This window comes from Agelaius phoeniceus, chromosome 2 (genome assembly GCF_051311805.1).
Source record: "Agelaius phoeniceus isolate bAgePho1 chromosome 2, bAgePho1.hap1, whole genome shotgun sequence".
NCBI classification, from domain to species: domain Eukaryota; kingdom Metazoa; phylum Chordata; class Aves; order Passeriformes; family Icteridae; genus Agelaius; species Agelaius phoeniceus.
In genome coordinates this window covers 91,375,771-91,395,741 of record NC_135266.1, presented here as the reverse complement: position 1 = coordinate 91,395,741, position 19,971 = coordinate 91,375,771, and the positions used below count along the sequence as shown (strand labels likewise).

The 19,971-nt window shown below is 46.6% G+C and overlaps 2 protein-coding genes across 5 annotated transcripts in view; one reads left to right on the top strand and one right to left on the bottom strand.

The window, feature by feature from the left end:
- The window catches only part of GDAP2 (ganglioside induced differentiation associated protein 2), a 24,150-nt gene extending 23,918 nt beyond the window's left edge, over positions 1-232 (bottom strand). Inside the window, exon 1 of the mRNA XM_054654473.2 lies at positions 82-232. The gene's annotated coding sequence lies outside the window, so the exon portion shown is untranslated. The remainder of the gene's footprint in view (positions 1-81) is intronic.
- WDR3 (WD repeat domain 3) lies at positions 221-19,971 on the top strand. 4 transcript variants are annotated; one of them, XM_077174242.1, is made up of 27 exons: positions 221-511; positions 1,860-2,069; positions 2,464-2,582; positions 3,538-3,616; positions 3,949-4,044; positions 5,162-5,278; positions 6,214-6,315; positions 6,436-6,533; positions 6,950-6,964; positions 7,493-7,588; positions 7,937-8,167; positions 8,906-8,999; positions 9,330-9,431; positions 10,111-10,196; positions 10,612-10,747; positions 11,454-11,510; positions 12,191-12,291; positions 12,436-12,547; positions 12,662-12,796; positions 14,075-14,125; positions 14,340-14,405; positions 15,208-15,300; positions 15,856-15,903; positions 17,329-17,372; positions 17,824-17,952; positions 18,432-18,525; positions 19,146-19,971. In XM_077174242.1, the coding sequence occupies exons 1-27, from the start codon at positions 341-343 to the stop codon at positions 19,299-19,301; spliced, it is 2,838 nt and encodes a 945-aa protein (XP_077030357.1). In that variant the 5' UTR covers positions 221-340; the 3' UTR covers positions 19,302-19,971. The 4 variants fall into 4 exon arrangements, with proteins under 4 accessions (XP_077030357.1, XP_077030359.1, XP_077030358.1 ...); XM_077174243.1 differs by having other exon boundaries at positions 223-511; positions 5,165-5,278; XM_077174244.1 differs by lacking the exon at positions 6,950-6,964.

Sequence of the window (19,971 nt, the reverse complement as noted above, 5' to 3'; positions counted from 1 at the left end):
CTCCGCCCGGCATCCATCGCCCCCCGCCCGGCTCCCTCCCAGCGCAGGCCGGGCTGTGCCCCAGCACCGCACCGCACTCACGGGCACAGCTGCAGAGCCGCCGCCAGCCCCGCCCGGACAGACGGTCCCGGTCGGCGCCGGTCTAGCGACATCACCCAGGGCAGCTCCGCGTCCGCCGCGCTTCCGCTTCCCTTCCCGGGCGGGGCTCGGGGCCGCGCTCGCAGCCGCGCCCGCTCTGACGCACTTCCAGCGCGGCGGGCCCGGAGCGCCGCACGTGTGGCGGCCGTGGCTCCTCCGTGCCCTCGTTCCCCGCATTGCCCGCGCCGCCGCCGCCGCCGCCATGGGCCTGACGCGGCAGTACCTGCGCTACGAGCCCGCCGCGCTCTTCGGGCTGGTGGCCAGCGCCAGGGCCGGCGTGGCCTTCGTGGCGCTGCGCGGAGAGCGGGGCCGCTACGTGGCCGTGCCGGCTTGCGAGCACGTGTTCGTGTGGGACACAAGGAAAGGAGAGAAGGTGGGACCCGGGGTGCGGTGCCGGGGCAGGGCTGGGGTGCAGCGTGAGGGGCTTTTAGGCCGCCTGAAGCGAAGCGATTTGGGTTACTGTGCGGCGTTTGGAAGGAAGCGACACATCCACAGCATCCCTGCCTCTTGGGAAGGCTGAGCACAGCGTGAGGTTAGGCTATGGAATGGGTCTGCAGCTCTGGCTGCCTCCTGGCCCAAGGTGCCGGTCTCTTCTAGTTCTCCAAGCTGGTCACTGGACTAAAAGGATCCTGCATTGTTTTCCTTTTGAGTAATCCAAAATATACTGCAGTGTTGGATGTTTACAAGAAAGTCTTGCTAGTTACAAGAAAGTAATTGGTTATTTCTGTTTAAGGAATCTATAAGGGTTGCGTTTGTTGAAATCCAACAGGTAGCACCAGCACACACCGAACAGAGGAGGCTGTGGATGATTTGGATCATGGGTATCTGGAATGTAGCAACTCTCACCTTTTGTTTTCCTTTGGTAGTAACTTGTAGCCATCAGTTGTTACAGGGAGTGGTGGTCTTGCTGCTCTGCTCTTACAGTGAGAGTAATTTATTGTATCACAACTTGGTCTTAAAATGAATCTCACTGTGGATTCCTGTGAGATTTGCCTCAGGACCTCAGTTGTGGAAGAGTAATTGCTGTCGCAGTAACTGGAAAGCTGCTCCTGGTTTAGCTGGCTGTGTGAATGTTCTTGGACAAATGTCACAGAGTTTGTGTTCTGGCTGTGGAACTGGGCATCCCATGTAAAAGCTGTGTCCCATAGGGGGGTTGTGAGCTGTAATTTTAAGGACTTTGCCACACGCTGTCTCCTGTGAGATTCAGAAGTCACTGCAAGTACTACTGTCCAATACACACTGAAATCTGATTTTGTTACAGTCTCTGGAGTGCTGACTGTTGGTATGTTGTTCTGGAAATGTTTTCATCATTCTCAAGTTCTTGTGCAGTCTGTGGAAGAGCCACTCTGTCCTATACCCGAGAAAGGCCAGGCAAAGAGAGAATGGAGTCAGGAAGAAACTTTTCAACTTTTACTCTCAAACAATATTTCTTGCTCTCTGGTTCATAATATATGGATGCAGAAATTTCAGGTTCTGATTTCCAGGGCTTGTTCTGCACTGGTTTCTTGAGAAATTGTTTCACTTCTAGCTGCTATTTACCTTGGAAAATGGGGTTAACGATACTGTATTTGTGCAGGAAGTTGAAAAATGAACTTAAAAAGTGGCAGAAGTGCTCAGTTGGAAGTTCAGGAGAAGAATAGACTATATTTTCTATGCTAAGTATCTGACTCTGACATGTCATTTATCAACATTATGCATGTTTTGTCTCCTAAAAATTGCAGGTTCTTATCCTTAAGGGTCTCAAGCAGCAAGTCAGTTGCCTCTGCCCCTCTCCAGATGGGTTGCACCTGGCTGTTGGGTATGAAGATGGAGCAATCCGTGTCTTCAACCTCCTAAGTGGAGAATCATCTATCACTTTCAATGGGCACAGGGCTGCAGTTACAGCCCTGCAGTACGACCACCTGGGTGGCAGGCTGGTGTCTGGCTCAAAGGTGAGGCTTTGACATCTGAGCATAACCCTGTCACAGCCCTGAGATGCCCCTGGGGAAGGCTGACCTGCACTGAAGTGTTCAGTATTTTAAGTGTGGCCTCTGCCCATAGCCAGAGGATGGCAGTGAGAGGAGCTGGGGGAGCAGCAGGGGCTGCAGGCAGGAGTAGGACATTGATAGAGCTGTTAAAGTGAAGAATCTTGTGAGATCAGGAATAGCAAAAGTGGCTCAAGCTGGGATGATGGTACATTGATCAGTCTGGAAGCAGTGTCCCTTGCATTAATCATCCTCGTGATTGAGAATGAGAAAGTGTGCTCTCAGGTAATCTTTTCAGTCTCATGGCAGGAGTTTTGCAGAGACAAGGGCCAGTCCTATGGAGACACTCTCTGTGTTCCAGGATACAGAAGTCATCGTGTGGGATGTCATCAATGAGAGTGGCCTGTACCGCCTGAGGGGACACAAGGATGTCATCACTCAAGTCCTTTTCTTGAAGGAGAAGAACTTGTTGGTCACTTGGTGAGCCAGACTAAGAGAAATTGTTGATCAGGAAAGCAGACATGGTTGTACTTCCAATTTAGATATTCTGTGTGCTACAGCAATTTGTATTTTCCTTCTTGTCTTGTGATATCTCAGACCCACCAGCATCTTGGAATATGATTTTGTCACATCCATGGATTTTTTAAGTCTGGTGCCTGAATCCAAGTCTTTGACCAACTGATATGGCCATACTGAAAAAGGTGTTTGGAAAAGGGTTTAAACTGTTGGTGAATCCATCAACTTAAAATTATTGTAACAAAGAATAGCGATAACATGTTCATTATGTATGTAACAGTTTTTGGGTTTTTTTTGGTTTATCTTGAAGAATTTAGTAGACTTACCTTCTGTATTTGTAATTCACAAAGCAGTGTGACAGAAAAATTGCTTTCTTGTAAGCTGTAAATACACAAATTAATTAAAAGATAATAGGTTTTTTTGTAGCTGATTTTAAGTTATTCAACCAAAAGAGCTGCAAGTTGATTGAATCCCTTTGATTTATAATCCCTTTGATAATTGATACCAATTGATAACTGCTTGACAACAACAATCACTAATGTTTTACTTTTTAATATGCCATTTACTAGCTTAATACAAGAGTGCATGCAGTCAGTCCAGTGTAAAATTAAAGCAACTTTCTTTTGCTTTTTATTTCAGATGGAAAAAGTAGTATTTTGTTGGTAGATCATACCTATTTCTTAATGCAATTCCAGATATTTGCAGGTCAGCTTCAGTGACTTGACAGATATCTTTTTGCAGCATTGTTGTGCCTTTTTTGTTTGGCTTGTAAAATGTCAATGTTTGAGCAGCTGCTCTGTGGTACATTCTGATAATTTTTAGATTTTTTTGTTTTAGATTTTTTTTATTTTCTACCACTTAGAAAAATGGTGAGCTCTGCAGTCTTTCCTTATGTCTGAGTTTTTCTTCTTTGTTCCAGTGCCAAAGACACGCTGGTGAAATGGTGGGATCTGGACACCCAGCACTGCTTCAAAACTCTGGTTGGACACCGAGCTGAGGTAAAAAGAGGTTGTGTGGAAACGTTGGGCTGGAGGGACCTGGGATGTCAGGGCTCACTCTGGGCTTTCCTTGCTTTCAGGAGTTGCAAGCTGGCACCATCATACATTTTACTTTCATTAGGCTTTAGGAGTGAGCAAATGAGAAACTTCCAAACATTTCAAGAGCTGTCATCAGATGCAGTGGGTGACAATTCCCATGCACATGTCCCCAGAGGAGGTCCCAGCTTGATCCATTCTCTATTTGGTTGCTGTTTAAATAGGTCATTTAAAGATGCTGTGCTTTTTTAATGATAGTTAAGGGAGTCAGTTCCTCACATTGTGTCTCTGGACAGGTCTGGGGCATGGCTTTGCTGTCCCAAGAGAAGCGTCTGATCACTGGGAGCGCTGACAGTGAGCTGAGGGTGTGGGATCTCACCTACATCCAGGAGGTAAGACATTCCCCTGTAACCCCTCAGCCCCCCTGCCCAGCTGCTTGTCTTTGAACTGAGAAAGAACTGGAACATGTTCAAATCTGATGGATGTTCTGGGAAACAGCCAAAGCAATGTCTTTGCTACCTGAGGGGTCCACAAGCTGCTCATGGGATGGGCTTTGCTGTTTCCTGTCTTTTGTGCTTTTAAGTGAAGCTGTGAGCACTTCCAGAATGAGATTTCCACAGTGTGTCAGATCTTCCTGCCTTCTAACTTACTGTCTGGGTTTTGAAAGACAGGTGTCTGCTAAGGAAGGCAGGAGCCTCTCCTGAAATGGAAAATGTAAACCTCGTCCCTCCAAATAGCTACAAATTTTTAATTAAGGGGCTTTTAGGCAAAAATATGGGAGGAGGAGTAACAGTTCTTTATTAGGGAAGAAAATAAAAAAAGGTAAAATAAACAATGCAGTAAACTAAAACAACACTGACAGAGTCAGAGCACAACCTGACATGCTGTTGGTCAGGGTGCTGGTAGCAGTCCAATTGGAATTGTGGCTGCAGTCCTCCTGCAGTGTCAGGTGTGGTTCTGTTGGAGCAGGGATCCTGTAGAAAGGGTGTAGTCTTCCTCTGAAGATCCAGTGGAAGAGGCAGCTGTTCTTCTCAGAAATCCACTGGAGAAGCCATGCAGGTGTTCCAGAATCTCCAGATTATATCTGGGTAGGAATGCTGGGCTCCTCCCTCCGTGCAGAGCATCTCACAATGGGATGCTATAGTTCTTATCAGTCATGCAGTGACATTCAGCAGCCTGTTATCAGCAGATGTCTCCCCTGAGAGAGGATTGGGTGTGGAAGAGATAAGGAAAACTGCCCACAGAGCAGAAGACACCTGTCATACAGATGGCAAATAGAATACAATTTGCTTGGCAGTCTAGGACACCTACAGCTGAGGAAGACAGGCTTGTGGGTGGATGATAGTCATGGGAGCACATGGAGTGCTTGGTGCCTACAGGAATTCTATAGGACACTCCAGTGTATGCTAAACAGTTGTATCTCCAGGGAAATGAACTGTGAGCCAGAAAGCACAATACTATAGCTCTTGAGGTTTAAGGTGCTCCTTTTGTTGGTTTTTTTCCTGTGAGCAGGTAAAAGATCCTGATGAACCAGAATCCAAAAAGAGCAAAGGGTCATCTTCACCTGGAGCGGAAGAAAAAACTGAAGAGGATGAGACCTTAGAGCTGGATGAGCATCCTGAGGAAGTAAGATCAGTTTTCTGTGCTGTCTCTGAACTGGTGTATCTAACCCCATTTGCATGGTTTATATCCCGAGTGTCATATTTAGTCTGTTTGGGAAAATGTGATAATTCTTGTCTTGTTCCATAACAACTTCCTCAGCAGCAGTTGCTGCCTCATCTACCTGCCAAACATCAGCAGAAGTATGTGTGCCAAAACACCCACAGATTTATTCTCCACTGACAGTTTTTCTTTCCTTTCTTTTTGAGAAGAACTAGCAAATGTATAAATTTAAACAGTGCTAATAGATCTCTTTCATCAAACATCACAGATATAAAATAGTTCCCTGCTGGTTTGCAGCTGCCAAGTTCAGTACTGATGCTCAGCTTCGCAGAAACTGAGAGGTCAGAGTTGCACTGCAATGAAATATGGTGTGAGATTGGATTGCAGAAAGCCATTCCCACTTTTCTGCTGCTGGAGGAGACTTTACTGAATCTGTCTTTCTGGTAGAACTTTCTGGAGTACTGCTCAGATCTCAGGCTGCTTGTAGTTGTGATAGATACCTAACTTGGTTAATTAATTTTACAGCTTCCTCTCCAGAGGATTTCTCTCCCTACAATGCCCTGTTTAGGAGTTTCTGTTCTCACCTTCTCTTCCTCTTTTGACTGAACTCTGCTGCTCTGTCTCTTAAATGGATATGGTTTGCCGATAAAATTAACTTATTGTTCTACTGAGACTGCCAATGATTATTTTCACCTGAAATGCAACAAAACACAGGAGATAAGCTTGTAGCTCACACAGATGCTTGTTTTGTCCCTTTATTATCCTTACCAGCTGTTCTGCCAGGACCCTTTAGGTTCATTTCCCCCTGCCCTTGACTTTTCTTGTCAGCAGGTTTCTTGAGTTTTCCTGAGAAGATCATTTGACCTTTCAGACCCAGTTTTGTTCCTCTTTCCCTGTAGCGCATCGTGAAGTGCAGCAAGGCTGGATCCATCATGCGGGAAGGGAGGGACCGAGTGGTGACTCTTGGCACAGACCGGATGGGCAAGTTTTTGGCCTGCCATGTGAGTAATGGGGGACTCTGCTACTGAGCTGTAGAGGAGGCTGGTAGAGAGCATGGGTACTTTCTGTAAGGGCCAGCCAGGGGCTTTGCATACCTTTGAATTTGTCTCCTCTGACTCCAGGGAACAGATGCCATTCTGGAAGTGTTCTCTGTCCTTTCTGAAGAGGAAATCCAAAAGAAATTGGAAAAAAAAAAGAAGAAAGCAAGGAAAAAAGCCAAGTAAGTAATGTTTTGGATGCTGTCTGTGTCCAGAAGGCTCTAGAAAAACTCTTCATTGTGTAGCATTACACAGTGGTCAAAAACTCCAAGCTTCTGGCCATTCTGGCCATTCTCTTTGTGCTAGCTGTTGTATTTTGGGGTTGATCTTTCTGTGCTTCCTTGTGCTTGTCTGAGCAGCCCTGTTCCCAGAGACTAAGGAAATACCTTTCTTTCTGAATCTTCCCTCTGAAAAAAGAAAGCTAAAGTGTGCAAAGAAATGGATATAAAAAGGGTTTTTCAGAGCTGCTCAGCTCTACCTGACACTGGTGTTTATACTGCTTGTTGCATCAAAGTAAGGTCTTGGTAGGCAATGCAGGAATGAGAGTTTCATCTGAGAAGTTACCGAGAATCTGATACTTCCATTTCCTGTTTTACAGCAGGCAGAGATACAGGTGAGAGTTTTCTTAATGGTTACTCTGTGTTAAGTGTTTCTGTGTATCCTGGCACTTAACAGGTGCCTCAGAACAGCCCTTAGGGAGAAGTCTGGCTCCAGGGTAGAAACTAAAGCACAGGCCATCTGTCCAAATCTGCAAATCTGGCCATCTGCAAATCTGAAAATGCATTTTGGCAATGGCTGAGAGCTTTTGGTGTGTGATAGGAGATGAGCAGAAGCTGGTCTTGCTCTCAAATATAGCTTCTATTCTCTGTTCTGTATCCATCTTTGTAATGTGCCTTGTGTTTTGGCTCCAGAGGAGGAGGGGTTTTAGGGCAGTTTGTGTCTTTAGTGGTCTGCATACTGCATGAACTTCACTGTCCACCCTTCACTGTCCCTATTCTTCAATGGGGTTAGCACTGCTGGATAAGAGGGAAGTTTTTTTCAGCAGGCTAAGTGGTTTCCTTATGTTTTCTGTGTTGTTATGTTAGTTTGTGTTGGTTGTGCCAGGTCATTTGACTCTTCCTCCCTTATCTGACATTTCCAGACAGAGCTCTGCAGAGGAGCCTGAAAGGAGTGTGGAGCTGAGCCTGCAGGAAGAGATTCAGCGGGTCACTAGCGTCAAAGCTTCTTCTAAAATCAAGTGAGTGGAAAGGCTTTGTAGAGTCTGATGAGTGGTTATGCAGCTACCTGCGGAGAGCTCTGCATAGCTCAGTGCAGGCAGAGGAGGAAGACGTTTCCCCCCTCAATATATGTTTAGCTTGGAGCTGGGGAGAGGCCTGCTGTGATTTCCAGTCCATTCACACCTCTATGGCTCAGTGTGCACTTGCTTGTTGGATGTGCTCTGTCCATATTCCTCTGTCTCAGTTGCACTTGATAATTTATCCCTCCAATACTTTGTCTTATTACCCCTGTGTACAGCTCTGATTTTATCTAATCAAACAGGTCATATTGCCCCTGTGTACAGCTCTGATTTTATCTAATCAAACAGGTCATTTGACTTGATTCTCTCTCCAAAAGGAGAGCTGAAGATGGTACTGCTGCTCCAGAATAATGTCATTGAATTGTACAACCTGGACCTGTCAGCACAAGTGGCCCAGGCTGTCCGTGTGTCGAGGATAACCATTGGAGGCCACCGCAGTGATGTCAGGACGTTGGCTTTTAGCTCTGACAACATTGCCATTCTCTCAGCAGCTGCAGAGTCCGTGAAGATTTGGAACAGGTACGCGGTCTGGTTGTGTCAGTCTCCCAGAATTGAGGGATGCTCTGTTAAGAAAGGAAGTGATAAGAAAGAGGAGACAATGGAAAGAGATAAAACTGAGTGAAGGAAGCAAATAGAAAATTATTTTTCTCTTTTCCTTATTAGGGAAACTGAGAAACTATAGACCTAAAATTTCAACAGAATGTATAAACACAAAGGTCCTGCGTAGCAGTCAGGTATAGACTACTTTGCTATGGGTTTTTTCTGTTTTTAAATTTTTAATAAGAGGTATTAACTGTTACCCTAAATAATCTGTTCTTTAGGGAACATGTGGGTTTCTTGGCATCTTATCTGAAGGATCGAGTATTAGACTGGGTAGGCTGTTGTGTTGATCTAGAGTTGTGTGTTGATGTAGAGTGCTGTCCTAGTGTTTCTTGGGTGGTGTTGATTTCAAGCTCAGTTTCCTCTGAGTACACTATCTTACACTCCATTCCTTCCTGAAACACTGTTTAAAATTAGGAGTTCTGTTCTTGTTCACAGCAGCAATAGGTCATGATGGTGGACAGCACAGTGGCATGTATAGGAAAACATTGTTAGTAGTAGTGCTGGGTAGTGTTTGGGTCAATAGGATGGTGGTGGCTTATCTTCTGACCCCAGCTGAAAGACAGCTGTGGGTAGAGGCCACACTGGAGCATCTGTCACTGAGCAGGCCAGATTCTGTGGGTGATAGGAGGTTTTGGGCTCTGTCTTTGTCCACAGGTTGACGTTGCAGTGCATCCGGACGATGGAGTGTGAGTACGCGCTCTGCTCGCTGTTTGTCCCTGGGGATCGGCAGGTCATCCTTGGGACCAAGGTAAGGAGTGCCCCTCTGACTCCACACTGCCCAGGTCTGGGAATGTGTTAGGAAAATGTCACTAAGGCAGCCTCACAGAAAATGCATTGCCTCTCCTGATCTGGAGCACTGCTCTGTTCCCAGAGTCATTACAGGACTCTTGTGGCTTGAGGTGGGAAGCAGAGTAGAGCTTTGGGAGGACCCTGATGGAGGTCAGGAGTTTGGCTGTGTGTAACAGCCACCTAGTGAAGCTGGCTGCTGGGGGCATGGGTGGCAGGTTGCTCTTCTGCCAGGAGCTGTCGTAGTTGTGAGCAGAGGCTGATTCTGCCTCTGTGATGTCTTTCTCCCCAGACAGGGAAGCTGCAGCTGTATGACCTGGCTTCTGGCAGTCTGATAGAGACACTTGATGCTCACGATGGGGCAGTGTGGTCTATTGCTCTTTCACCAGACCAGGTAACTCAGCCACCCTTAGCATCATCTGCACATCTTTTCATGTAACTCTTTCCTATAGTACTGTGTTTGCACCATGGAATTTCTTTGCACTGCATGCTTTGTTCCATGGAAGCATGGAACTTCTCATCCTCAGAGGTGGAGGATGTAGCTGATAGTGTCTAATAACTTTCTAGTGGAATCAAAACCATAGCAAGAAATAATCTGTCTGAAATTCATCCACCCTACAGATGAAAACATATGGGATAGATTTTACCCTCCTTCTTAATGTAAAATGTTGAACTGCTGTTCCTTTAGAAGGCTCTGTTGTAGGGTGGTGGTCAGGTGTGTGTTATTCAGTAACAGTGAGAGTCTCAAGCTGGTCACAAATCAGAAGCATATTGTTAGCTGCAGCTGAGATGACTGCTTTCCATCCCAAAGTTTCAATCCAGGTTTTGTTTTACATTTGAGATCTTTGTCTTAGCCCTCCAAAATAAGCTAGAGCTTTTGAAATTGTTTTTGCTGCTCAGGCAATGCGTGCTCTAATCAGAGCAAATGCTCTTGGTGGTGTCCACTTAATCATTAATGGTGTAGGAACGTGAGACATCTCAAAGACCTCCTCTGTGTTGTCAGTTCCTTGCTGTAGACTTTCTCTGGATGATAGGAACTAGTTTCACAGCAGCTTTCTTGTTATCCCCTACAGCATGGCTTCGTGACAGGAGGCGCTGATAAATGTGTCAAGTTCTGGGAGTTTGAGCTTGTGAAGGATGAGAGCAGTGTTCAGAAAAGGTGAGAAGATAAACCTTGTGCCACTGTCGTTGATGGGTGCTTTGGCCTCTGCTGTGCACTGCAAGAACTGCCCATAATATCCGTGTGGGACACATGGAGGAGAGTGTGGGCTCACTGCACTTTTGTGGAGACCTGAGCTTAGGTGGAGGAGGGCACTTGCCTCATTCTGATCCCTTTTTGTGTGTGTGAGTTTAGTGTCTAATCAGGCTGGGCCTGCAGATCATTACTGTAAATGTAGCAGTGAAGTTCATCTGTCACCAGAGCCTGCTTATTTCTAGTCCTGTCATAGTGAGGAATGAGGTGCTGCATGTTGGAATTCACTTCCTTTCCCAGGGTGTAGTGTGGGAATTGTATCCATTTCTCTTCCTAGTTTGTGTGCTTGGGTTACCAGTTGTTTTTTCCCTCTTGCTGCCAGGCTTTCCATGAAGCACGTGCGCGTTTTGCAGCTGGATGAGGACGTGCTCTGTGTGCGCTACAGCCCCAACCAGAAGCTGCTGGCTGTCTCCCTGCTTGACTGCACCGTCAAGGTTTTCTACGTTGACACACTCAAGGTGCATGACCAAACAGGGTGTGAGGCTGTGCAGGAAGGGATGTAACAGTAACCTGCAGGAATACAAAGGAAAAGTGTCTATTTTATGTGGAACATGCATTCTCCTTCGGGGGCCTGTTTGCTGGCAAACCTGACAGAACCATGGTTGTTCCACACTGGGAACTGGGAGATCCATTTTTCATTTAAAAAGTGTTCTGAGCCTGCAGGTGGCAAGGTTCATTCTAAACCCTGCAGATGTGGTGGTACTCCAGATCTGTCAGGCACTGTGAAGGTGGGGGATGAATGTGCCTCATGTGGTGTTAAATAGGGCAAGGCAGAGGCAAAGCCTGTGGGAGGAGAACCTTCTTTGTGAGCAGTGTGTGGTGGATTTGTGAGCTGTGTATTAGCATATGAATGTTATGGAGTGACACAAGACAGATTGGTGCTGGCAGTTATGTGGAGAGAAACAGAAATGAACTTCATTGACACTGATGATTGGCACCAGAGTTACTTAGAGAGCAAACAGAGCTAGTTCAGCTTGCTTGGCTACTTCCACCTTCTCAGTTCTAGCCTCATGACCCTGCTGCTAACAGTGTTCAGGGCAAGAATGAAAGTGAGACAGTGCTAGAAAAACAGCTCCTGAGGCAGAGCAGAAGTAGCCTGGAGCTTGAGATTTGCACACCTCTCTACCCAGCATGTCTAACTGAGTCATTTTTCTTCTGCTTCAGTTTTTCCTTTCTCTGTATGGACACAAGCTGCCAGTGCTGTGTATGGACATCTGCTATGTAAGTATCATTAGGGCTGTGTAACTTGGGACTGTGGTGGTATGGATGAGTGTGGGAGCCTCTGCTGGCATCAAGGCCCCTAGGATCAAGCTTTCTTGTCACCTCCTTGCTCCTGATTTAGCAGTTTCTGGGTGGGACACAGCAAGCCCTGTCTTATTCTGCAGTCCTGTGCTCACTGGAAGGGGTATCAGAGTTGGGGACATGACAGAACTGACCCTGGGGCATTTTGTGAGTGGAAATCCAAATGCTGTGATGGTCCCTTGCACTCATTGTAACAGGTACAGCCTGCTTTCTGCTAAAGTTGCTGTGTGAGGGGAGCCTCAATTGTTAGTGGGAGCAGAGGGCAGGTGCTGAGAGGAAGCAGCCTCTTTGTGCCTGTTCATTCTTGGGCTGCATCTCGCTCTGAGGTGTCTTTGGAATGAGGCTCATTGAAAGCCAAGAAGAATGTCAGGATATAGCCAAATACCTGCAGAGGGTCAGAGGAGGGCCAGAGTGCTGTCAGTGGGCTGTGCCAGTGCCAGAGCATGGGCCACTGGGAAGGAGGTGGAGGGATCAGGGGGCCACATTTCAGGAGCCAGATGTCTGCCTACTCAGCAGTGCAGCATCACTGGGGCAGCAGCAGTTCCTTGTGGGGCTGCCAGCAAACTCCCCACACCCCCTCTCTCTTTGTTGCTCTCTAGGATGGGACTCTAATTGCAACTGGCTCTGCTGACAGGAATGTGAAGATTTGGGGCTTGGATTTTGGGGACTGTCACCGTTCTCTCTTTGCCCATGATGACAGGTTAGTCAAATCCTACAGCATCTTTGGACTGTGGACTTGTCTCGAAGGAGTTGTGATCCAGCAAGAATCCTTTTATCCAGCATAGACAGGGGGAGTTCTGCAGTGTTCCCCGAGTGGGTAAATTTGAGCCTTTTTCTCTTCCAGTGTGATGTATCTGCAGTTTGTGCCCAAATCCCATCTCTTCTTCACAGCTGGAAAGGACAACAAGATTAAGCAGTGGGATGCAGATAAATTTGAGCATATCCAAACACTGGAGGTAGGAAGTTTTGGAGTCTGTTGAAAGGAAGCATTTTCCCTGCATGAGCAGGATTTTCCTCATGGGTGGAAGTTGGGTGATGTTGATGTCATAGCTCTTCTGTCATCTATGCAGGGGCATCACCAGGAGGTTTGGTGTTTGGCACTCAGTCCCAATGGAGACTATGTGGTGTCAGCATCCCATGACAAGTCCCTGCGCCTCTGGGAAAGGACAAGGGAACCACTGATTCTGGAAGAGGAGAGGGAGATGGTGAGAGTTGCATCTTTCCTACCAAAACTACCTTCCAAACCTTTTTTCCCTTGGTCTTCAGTGGCTTTCTGCATGTCTCTTGCTTACAGTCTTTGACATTCTATTGTGTGCCTTTCAGCACAAATGTGTTTGGGCGGCAGTTCAGCAGGTGGCTGATGGAGAGGGATGGAGAGCACTGCTCCTGTTAAATGCAGTTTGTCCCTTTTCCAGCTGTGAGAGGTCCATCCTGTCTCAGTACCAGGCCCCAGAGCTCAGGGATGCTGGAAGAAGCCCCTTCTATATCATTTGAGCATGTATTGGCAGGAATCATAAATTCAGAAGGACTTCAATAGGAAGGAAAATCTGGAGGTCTCTAGTCCAACCCTTTGTTCACTGCAGGATGATCTTAATGCTGTATCAGACTGCTTAAAGACTTTCCTTCATACACTCACATCTCCAAAGAAATAGATTTTCCAGACTGAGCACCTGTTCCAGTATTGAGCCACCATTGGGGTTGGCCAATGTGTTTGTTTCACATGTCCAACCACAGATTCCCTTGGAACAGTTTGTAACTCTGCCTTTTTGCTAGATCCCTCAGAGAAGCCTGTTCCTGTCACTCCTTCCTAAGGCAGTTCTTAAACCATGGTGACGGGGGAGGAGGCAGAAATGCAGAAGCAGGAGTGGATGAGAAACCTGCAATAGATGTTTGGGGGTTTTTATCCCAGCCTGTTTGCAAGAGCTGACCCACACACTGTACCTTGATGCCCTGTGTTTGGTAAAAGGAGAGACAGAGACAGCTCTTTTCCAGATTCCAGAAAAATTTGTTTCGGGTCAAATTTGAATAGCAAGGTGGGCATGAATACGTGAGTAGTGAAGTATGCATAACATAATTGATGCCCTTTCATGTGAGAGATGGCAGACCAGAGACTCTTTCCTTTTGCAGCCCAGGACAACCCTGAGACTTTTCTAGATTTGTTCCCTCTGTGTTGTGTGGCTGGTGAAAGGTGTAGTGCTGAACTGTGGTGTCTGTCTCAGCTTGGTGGGATCCTGAAGGGCTGTTCCTGCACCCAGAGCAGAGACCTGGATTTCTTTCTCTGTGGGAGATTCTGAAGTTCATTGTGGGGTTGGGACCAGGAACAAATGGGCATTTTGCCACTGGCAATGTTGGACTCTGCTGATTGGTCCTGGTTTTGCAATGGGCTGCATGAAGCCCTCCAGGTTGTCTTGCTCAAATAGTCTGGAAGGGACTTGCACCCTTGCCTTACTGCTGTTAATATGTTGTGTTCTCATCCTCTGTAGCAACGAGAAGCTGAATATGAAGAGAGTGTGGCAAAGGAAGAGCAGCCTGTGGTGAGTTGCACCATCTGAATGTGTGTCAGTCTGACTGTACAAACTCTGGAAAAGCTATTTCTGTAAGAGGCATGGAAGAGGTATCAGGGAGAAAGGAACATTTTCTTGCTTTGAGGCAGTGCAGGGGGGAAGGGGGTGCTGGAGCTGTGGCTGCTCTGTGGTGCTGTGGAAGGATGGAACTGCAGCTCTGTATTTTGTATTTTGTATTTTGTAGGTGGCTGGAGAGAGGCAAGGAGAGACAGGGCTGGCAGGAAAGAAAACCATTGAAACCATCAAAGCGGTAAGGTGCTGTGGCTCTGCCAGCGTGGCTTTGTGCCTCAGCAGCCTCTCAGAGGGGCTCTCATGGGGTCATAGCATCAGTTTGGAGAGTAACCTGTGCTGTCACATAGGGACAGATTGCTCTGGCATGCACAGGCAGTCTGTCCTGCTCAGACTCTAACAAGGGAGGGTTTTGACTCTGGAGAGTCACACACCAGGAATTCTTTCCTCCTGAGAGGAATGAGGTGTGGGGTTCCTGCAGCTGCCTGTCACATGTGGGACAGACAGAGCTGCTCTTGCCCTCTGGGGTTTGCATCCCAAAGGAGCAAAAGGCAGCTGGGATGTTCTCAAGGCATTAGGGCTCTCCCTGAAGGGCTGTACCGTCCAGTGGGGTTCTGTGGAAGGTGGAAATCTATTGTGCTGCTTGACGTGGAGATGTACTAGGAAGGTGTGGGGTGGGTAATTCCATGGCTGCAGATTTCAATGGTTTGGTGATTTTCAGAGGAAATCCTAAATCTGAATAGCCTAAATGGCCTGACCCTGGCTCCTGCCTCAAAGAGACACTGCTTGGGGGTGGTGGTCAAAGCAACACCTGAAGCTGCAGCAGAGAGCACGCAGGGCAGTGGGGGAATGTGGATGGTGTGTGACATCTTCAGGACATGACTTGTGTGTTCAGGGTAATGGTGCAATCTGGAGTAGAGGTTAGCAGGGGAGATGCCATGTGGTGCTCTGTGTCAGCACCTCTGCTTCCACCTCCATTTGTCCAGCTGAGCTTTGTCCTGGCTTGTCTGGTGTCACTGATGTGCTGTTCTTGTGCTGCACAGGCTGAGAGGATCATGGAAGCTATTGAGCTGTACAGAGAAGAGACTGCAAAACTAAAGGAGCACAATGCCATGTGCAAAGCTGCAGGAAAAGAGGTAAAAGACTGAGGAATGTAAAAATCCCAAGGTGTATTGGGCATATCCTTCCAGCTCAGGTGGAAAGACTGAGCATGCAGATAAAGACTGAACAGCTGAAAACAGCCGACATTTGCTCAAATCTTTTGGAGAACTAAATGGCATCATGCTCTGGGGCATAATTAGGGGTTCTCTCCAATGATCTTTATGCCTAAAGTCTTACCAGTATATAGGTTTTGTCCCTGGAAGAGTGTGCTGCTGCAGGTTCATCCTCAAGCCTCAACTTTGCCTTCATCTCAACACTCCTTGCTCAGTAAGGGGCTGTCTTAGAAGTGGGAAAAGTGACAAGAAGTGGAAGGAAATTCATCCGTGTTTGAGTTAGTCATATATGTCTGAGAATGAGATTGTCTGATGGCTTCACATGAGGCCTTCAGCAACATTCTGGGGAGGGTGGAGGTGTGGGAATTGCAGGAAGACACTCAGTAAAAGCTCTCTTCTACTGTGGGCCTAAGTTTGCTCTGAATATGTGTTTATACTCACACACCTGCCTCATTCTAACCCATTGTGTGTCTCCAGGTTCCCTTCCCTGTCAATCCCATTCTCCGTGCCTATGGAAATATTACAGTAAGTGGAATGCCCAGGCCACAGGCTGTAGTCTATTCTCAGCTGGAGTGGGGCTGGTTGATTTGCTGGCTGAGCCAGCATGCTGGGTTGCTGTGGGGCAGGGCTGCTTAGTTCAACTTTTTTTGCTTGTGCAAAGTAAATATAATTTAGGTTTTCTTTTTTTTTTTCATTTATTTTGCTAATTTTTTATTTTTATTTTTTAGTATCATGCATGTGTATTACAAAGGTTTAACCCTGTCAAACAGGGTTAAACAACCCTGATGGTAACCATGACTTTATGATATTCCTTGTCATGAGCCAGGGGTTTACAGTCTCCTCCAAGATACAGGAAAGCTAGTTCAAACCTTTCCCAGGTTTATTTATGTGGTGTTGCTACAATTACTGTTGTTGTTCCTATTCCTGCAGTGTTTACATTGAGAAAATTCTGAATGGAAGTTCAGTGCTCGGGTATTGCAGGCTAGAGCTGGTGCCCTTATTCATTCATGTCATACACAACAGTTGTCACTAAATTCTGTGGGTTTTTGACATATTACAAAATAGACAGGCATGGATGTGTGGATTTCATTGATAAATAAAAGTCCTACTTTTATCTACTACTCTGAGTAGATTAGTTTTTGTTTTTCTGGTTTATTCCAGTGTGCACTCCCAGACTGTGTTTTTTAAGTACCCTTAGGAATTTCCCTGTTTTTTCACTCTCCCCTTTTCATGCAATCATACAATGGCTTGGGTTGGATGGGACCTTCAAGATCATCTGGTTCTAACCCCCCTGCTCTCGGCAGGGACATCTCCCACTAGACCAGATTGCTCAGAGCTGAATGTCAGTGCCAGATGAAACAGCCTTTGTCTTCCTTCTAATTACCTGTAATCACCTTGCAAGAGCCCTTCTGTCCCTTCCTCCATGATTATAGGTCTATTTAATTATAAGTTGGATAGACTTAACAGAAGGGAATGAAATCTTACAATTTAGTAGTTAGAGGCACTTTTCTTTCCCAATTCCCAGCTCTGCACTGGAAATCCTTTCCCGTCTGCCAAACGCTTCCAGCAGATAAACAGGAGTAGTAGGAATTAAGTCTGGGAGATTAGTTTGTATAAAGTTTTTTATATATAATTTGTTTTACCAAACTTTTTGTCCAATTTGTACAAGATTGATTGACATAAGTTGAGATGACTTAGCTGATTAAATATAAATTTGATTTTTCACAATATTCTTCACCAGTGTAGAGTATCCTGAGAACGCTGAGGGAGAACTTCTCAGAGTGGCAGCTGATTGAAGCCGAAAGGGTTTCCTCTTTGTTATATTCAGTTTGATGTGTCTGTCTCACAAGATGAGATGTTGTGTTTTTAACTGTGTGAAATGGACCTTAGGGCATGTTGGTCCTGGAATGTTTCTTATTAATCAGGGCTGGTGTCTTTGCTCTGTTGCAGCCTTCTGCCTACGTGCTGGAAGTTTTCAAGAAGGTCAAGTCGAGGTGAGTCCCGAGAGCTTCATTGCTGAACAGATTTGTGACTGAGTGTTGGGTTTCTAGGCCTAGGACTGGCTGGGGTCATTGAGTAGTCTCATGCAAGGTATGGGCAGTGCTAGAGAGTCTGGAGTCAACTGTTTCCAGCAGCCTCTTTTGGAACATGCATGGAACTGGTGAAGGGGAAGTGTGGGCTGAAGCTTCTGGATGTGGGTTGGCTGCTTGGAGATGTACAAGTATCTGGAGAGCAGTTTGGGGATGCTGAGGAGGGAAGGCTGTGTGCCTGCTCCCTGTGCCACAAGATGCCTGGGCTGTGCAGATGCAGGGCAGTCATGGAGCAGCTGTGAGAAATGCTTAGCACAGCTGAGTACCAGAACCCACCTATGTGGATGTGTTTCCTGCTCATCTGTAGCAGTGGAGTGGCTGAGACCAATGCTTGTCCCTTTGCTTTTTCCCTCAGTGAGCTGGAAGAGTCTCTCCTGGTGCTGCCTTTCTCCTATGTCCCTGACCTGCTCAGACTTTTCAATGAATATATTCAGCAGGGCTCAGATGTTGAACTTCTGTGCCGAGCTCTCCTCTTCCTGCTCAAGTGAGTCCTTTATCTGCCCAGACAGGATCTGGGCTTTCTTCTGAGTCTCTGAAACTCTTGGGAAGCATCCTTGGGAATGAACACGTGGTCTGTGCAGGAGATAAGGAATCTCTGCAGCCTGCAGTGAATGGTGTGTGAGAATGAACTGCTTGGATGCAGAGTGCTGACATGCCTGGATGGGAATGCTGGTCCTGGTGGCTCTAGTCTCACTGGGATGAGAAGATCCCACATCAAGTCTGATGAGGCACTGTTGGTGGCACAGAGTCGCTGTGGAGCCTGTGTTCTCAGAAAGACCTTCCCCCTGAACCACTGTTAAACTTCAGAAAACAGCTTTTCCAGATAATTTTGTCCATGTTCAGTGTCTGGGGAAGACTGATTAAAAAAAACCCTGTATGTCCAGAACATACAGAGGCTCAGGAGAGGGTCTTTGTGATGTTTCTAATAACAATACTGCAATACACTGTTTGCTTTGTTCCCAGGATACATTTTGGGCAGATCACAAGCAACCAGATGTTGGTGACAGTGATAGAAAATCTGAAGAAAACCACCATCTCCAGAGTCAGTGAGGCCCGGGTGAGTGTTGCATCCTCCCCTTTTCCAGGATGTAGAATAATGGGATGAGCCAATGTTTGTGAGCATGAGTTGTCTGTGGTGTCCAGTGGGGAAGTTGGTTGGTGATCTGAGCTCATTTAAAACATGCTCTTTTGCAAATAGGCTGCCTTTTCCCTATGTTCCTCCTCATGTGAGAATACCCCAGTGGTGAGCTTATACTTGTGCTCCCTGCCTCATTTGCACTTGGTTTCCTGATACATGTGCTTGGATCTTGGCTCGCTAGTTTCTAAATATGTGGGAGGTAAAGTAACTCCCTGCTTCTCTTGGGTTTTCTGTGGGCTGCTACCTCAATGCAGACTCTGCATTTTCCCAGAGGAAGCTTCAGGTGCCTGCCAGCAACTTCTCTTTCAGAAAATGTGGTGGATTATAGCTGCTCTTGAGAGGACTGTGGGGAACTGAGTGCAGGACTGGCTGTTCTCCTGGTCAGATGAAGTTTACATTTAAACTAACATTGCTTTCTTTAAATCTGTGGATTGTCTTCTTTTCATCATCTCTTAGTAGAGGGTGGCCAGTGCAGGACTCTCTGCACCCTAGGTAGCTTGGGATGTGCCTCACAGTGTGGTGCTGGTCTGTCTCTGCAGGATGTGCTGGGATTCAACATGGCAGGGCTCCAGTTCCTGAAGAGGGAGATTGAGGCCAAGGAGGAGGTGACATTTTTTGCTGATGCTACTGAACGTTTTGAGGAGAAGAAGAGAAAAAGGAAGAAGAAGGAAAAGATGGTTCTTGCAGTGCTCTAGCATTTGCTGCGCAAGACCCAGAGCACCTGGATGGACTCATGTAGCCTCACTGCTGACCATGGAAGTGTTCTTGTGGCTGAACATCTGTGATGATGTCCCGTAGCTGGGACAGTCTGTCCCCTCCACATGTGGTGTAACCCAGCATGTAAACCCAACTCAGAATGGTTGTCTGTGAGATGGACTCTCCAGTCTGCTGCAGATGGATGCCTTTGGACTCTTTCTGAGGTGGCTGGAAAAGGCATGTGCTCTTCCTCTAGTGGAATGCCTGTTAGAAATGGAGTTGATTTATTCTGGGATCAGCTCATCCCGGCAGCATTCATTTGATGGAATCCAGCACAGGTACTGCTAGTGAGACCATGCCTTTATCCAGGATTAAAATCCTGGCAGGATTTTTCACTGACACCTGCTGGTGGCTTGTGGCCTGTGGAAAAAGCTCTGTGATTTCTGCTGAAGTGTGAGGACTTGATCTACAGCCACTCACTCTTTAGTGGGACAGGGAGGAACATGGCTGCACTCTATTAAAGGCATATTTATATTTGCTTTGTGAGACAAGTTTGTTCATAGTGTTTTGTACTGGTATTTCCTTTTGTAAATCCTCAGTTGCCTTGGCCTGTGTATCTGTTTTCAAAGAATGTTTTACAGAGAATAAAATCAGTGGGAGCAAATGAAA

Bases quoted from the DNA above. Each gene is read 5' to 3' on its own strand.
- WDR3 (XM_077174242.1), top strand. From the start codon at position 341: ATGGGCCTGACGCGGCAGTACCTGCGCTACGAGCCCGCCGCGCTCTTC. The intron at 6,316-6,435 runs GTGAGTAATGGG...CTCTGACTCCAG, and splicing joins GCAAGTTTTTGGCCTGCCAT to GGAACAGATGCCATTCTGGA. The intron at 17,373-17,823 runs GTGAGTCCCGAG...TTTTTCCCTCAG, and splicing joins TTCAAGAAGGTCAAGTCGAG to TGAGCTGGAAGAGTCTCTCC.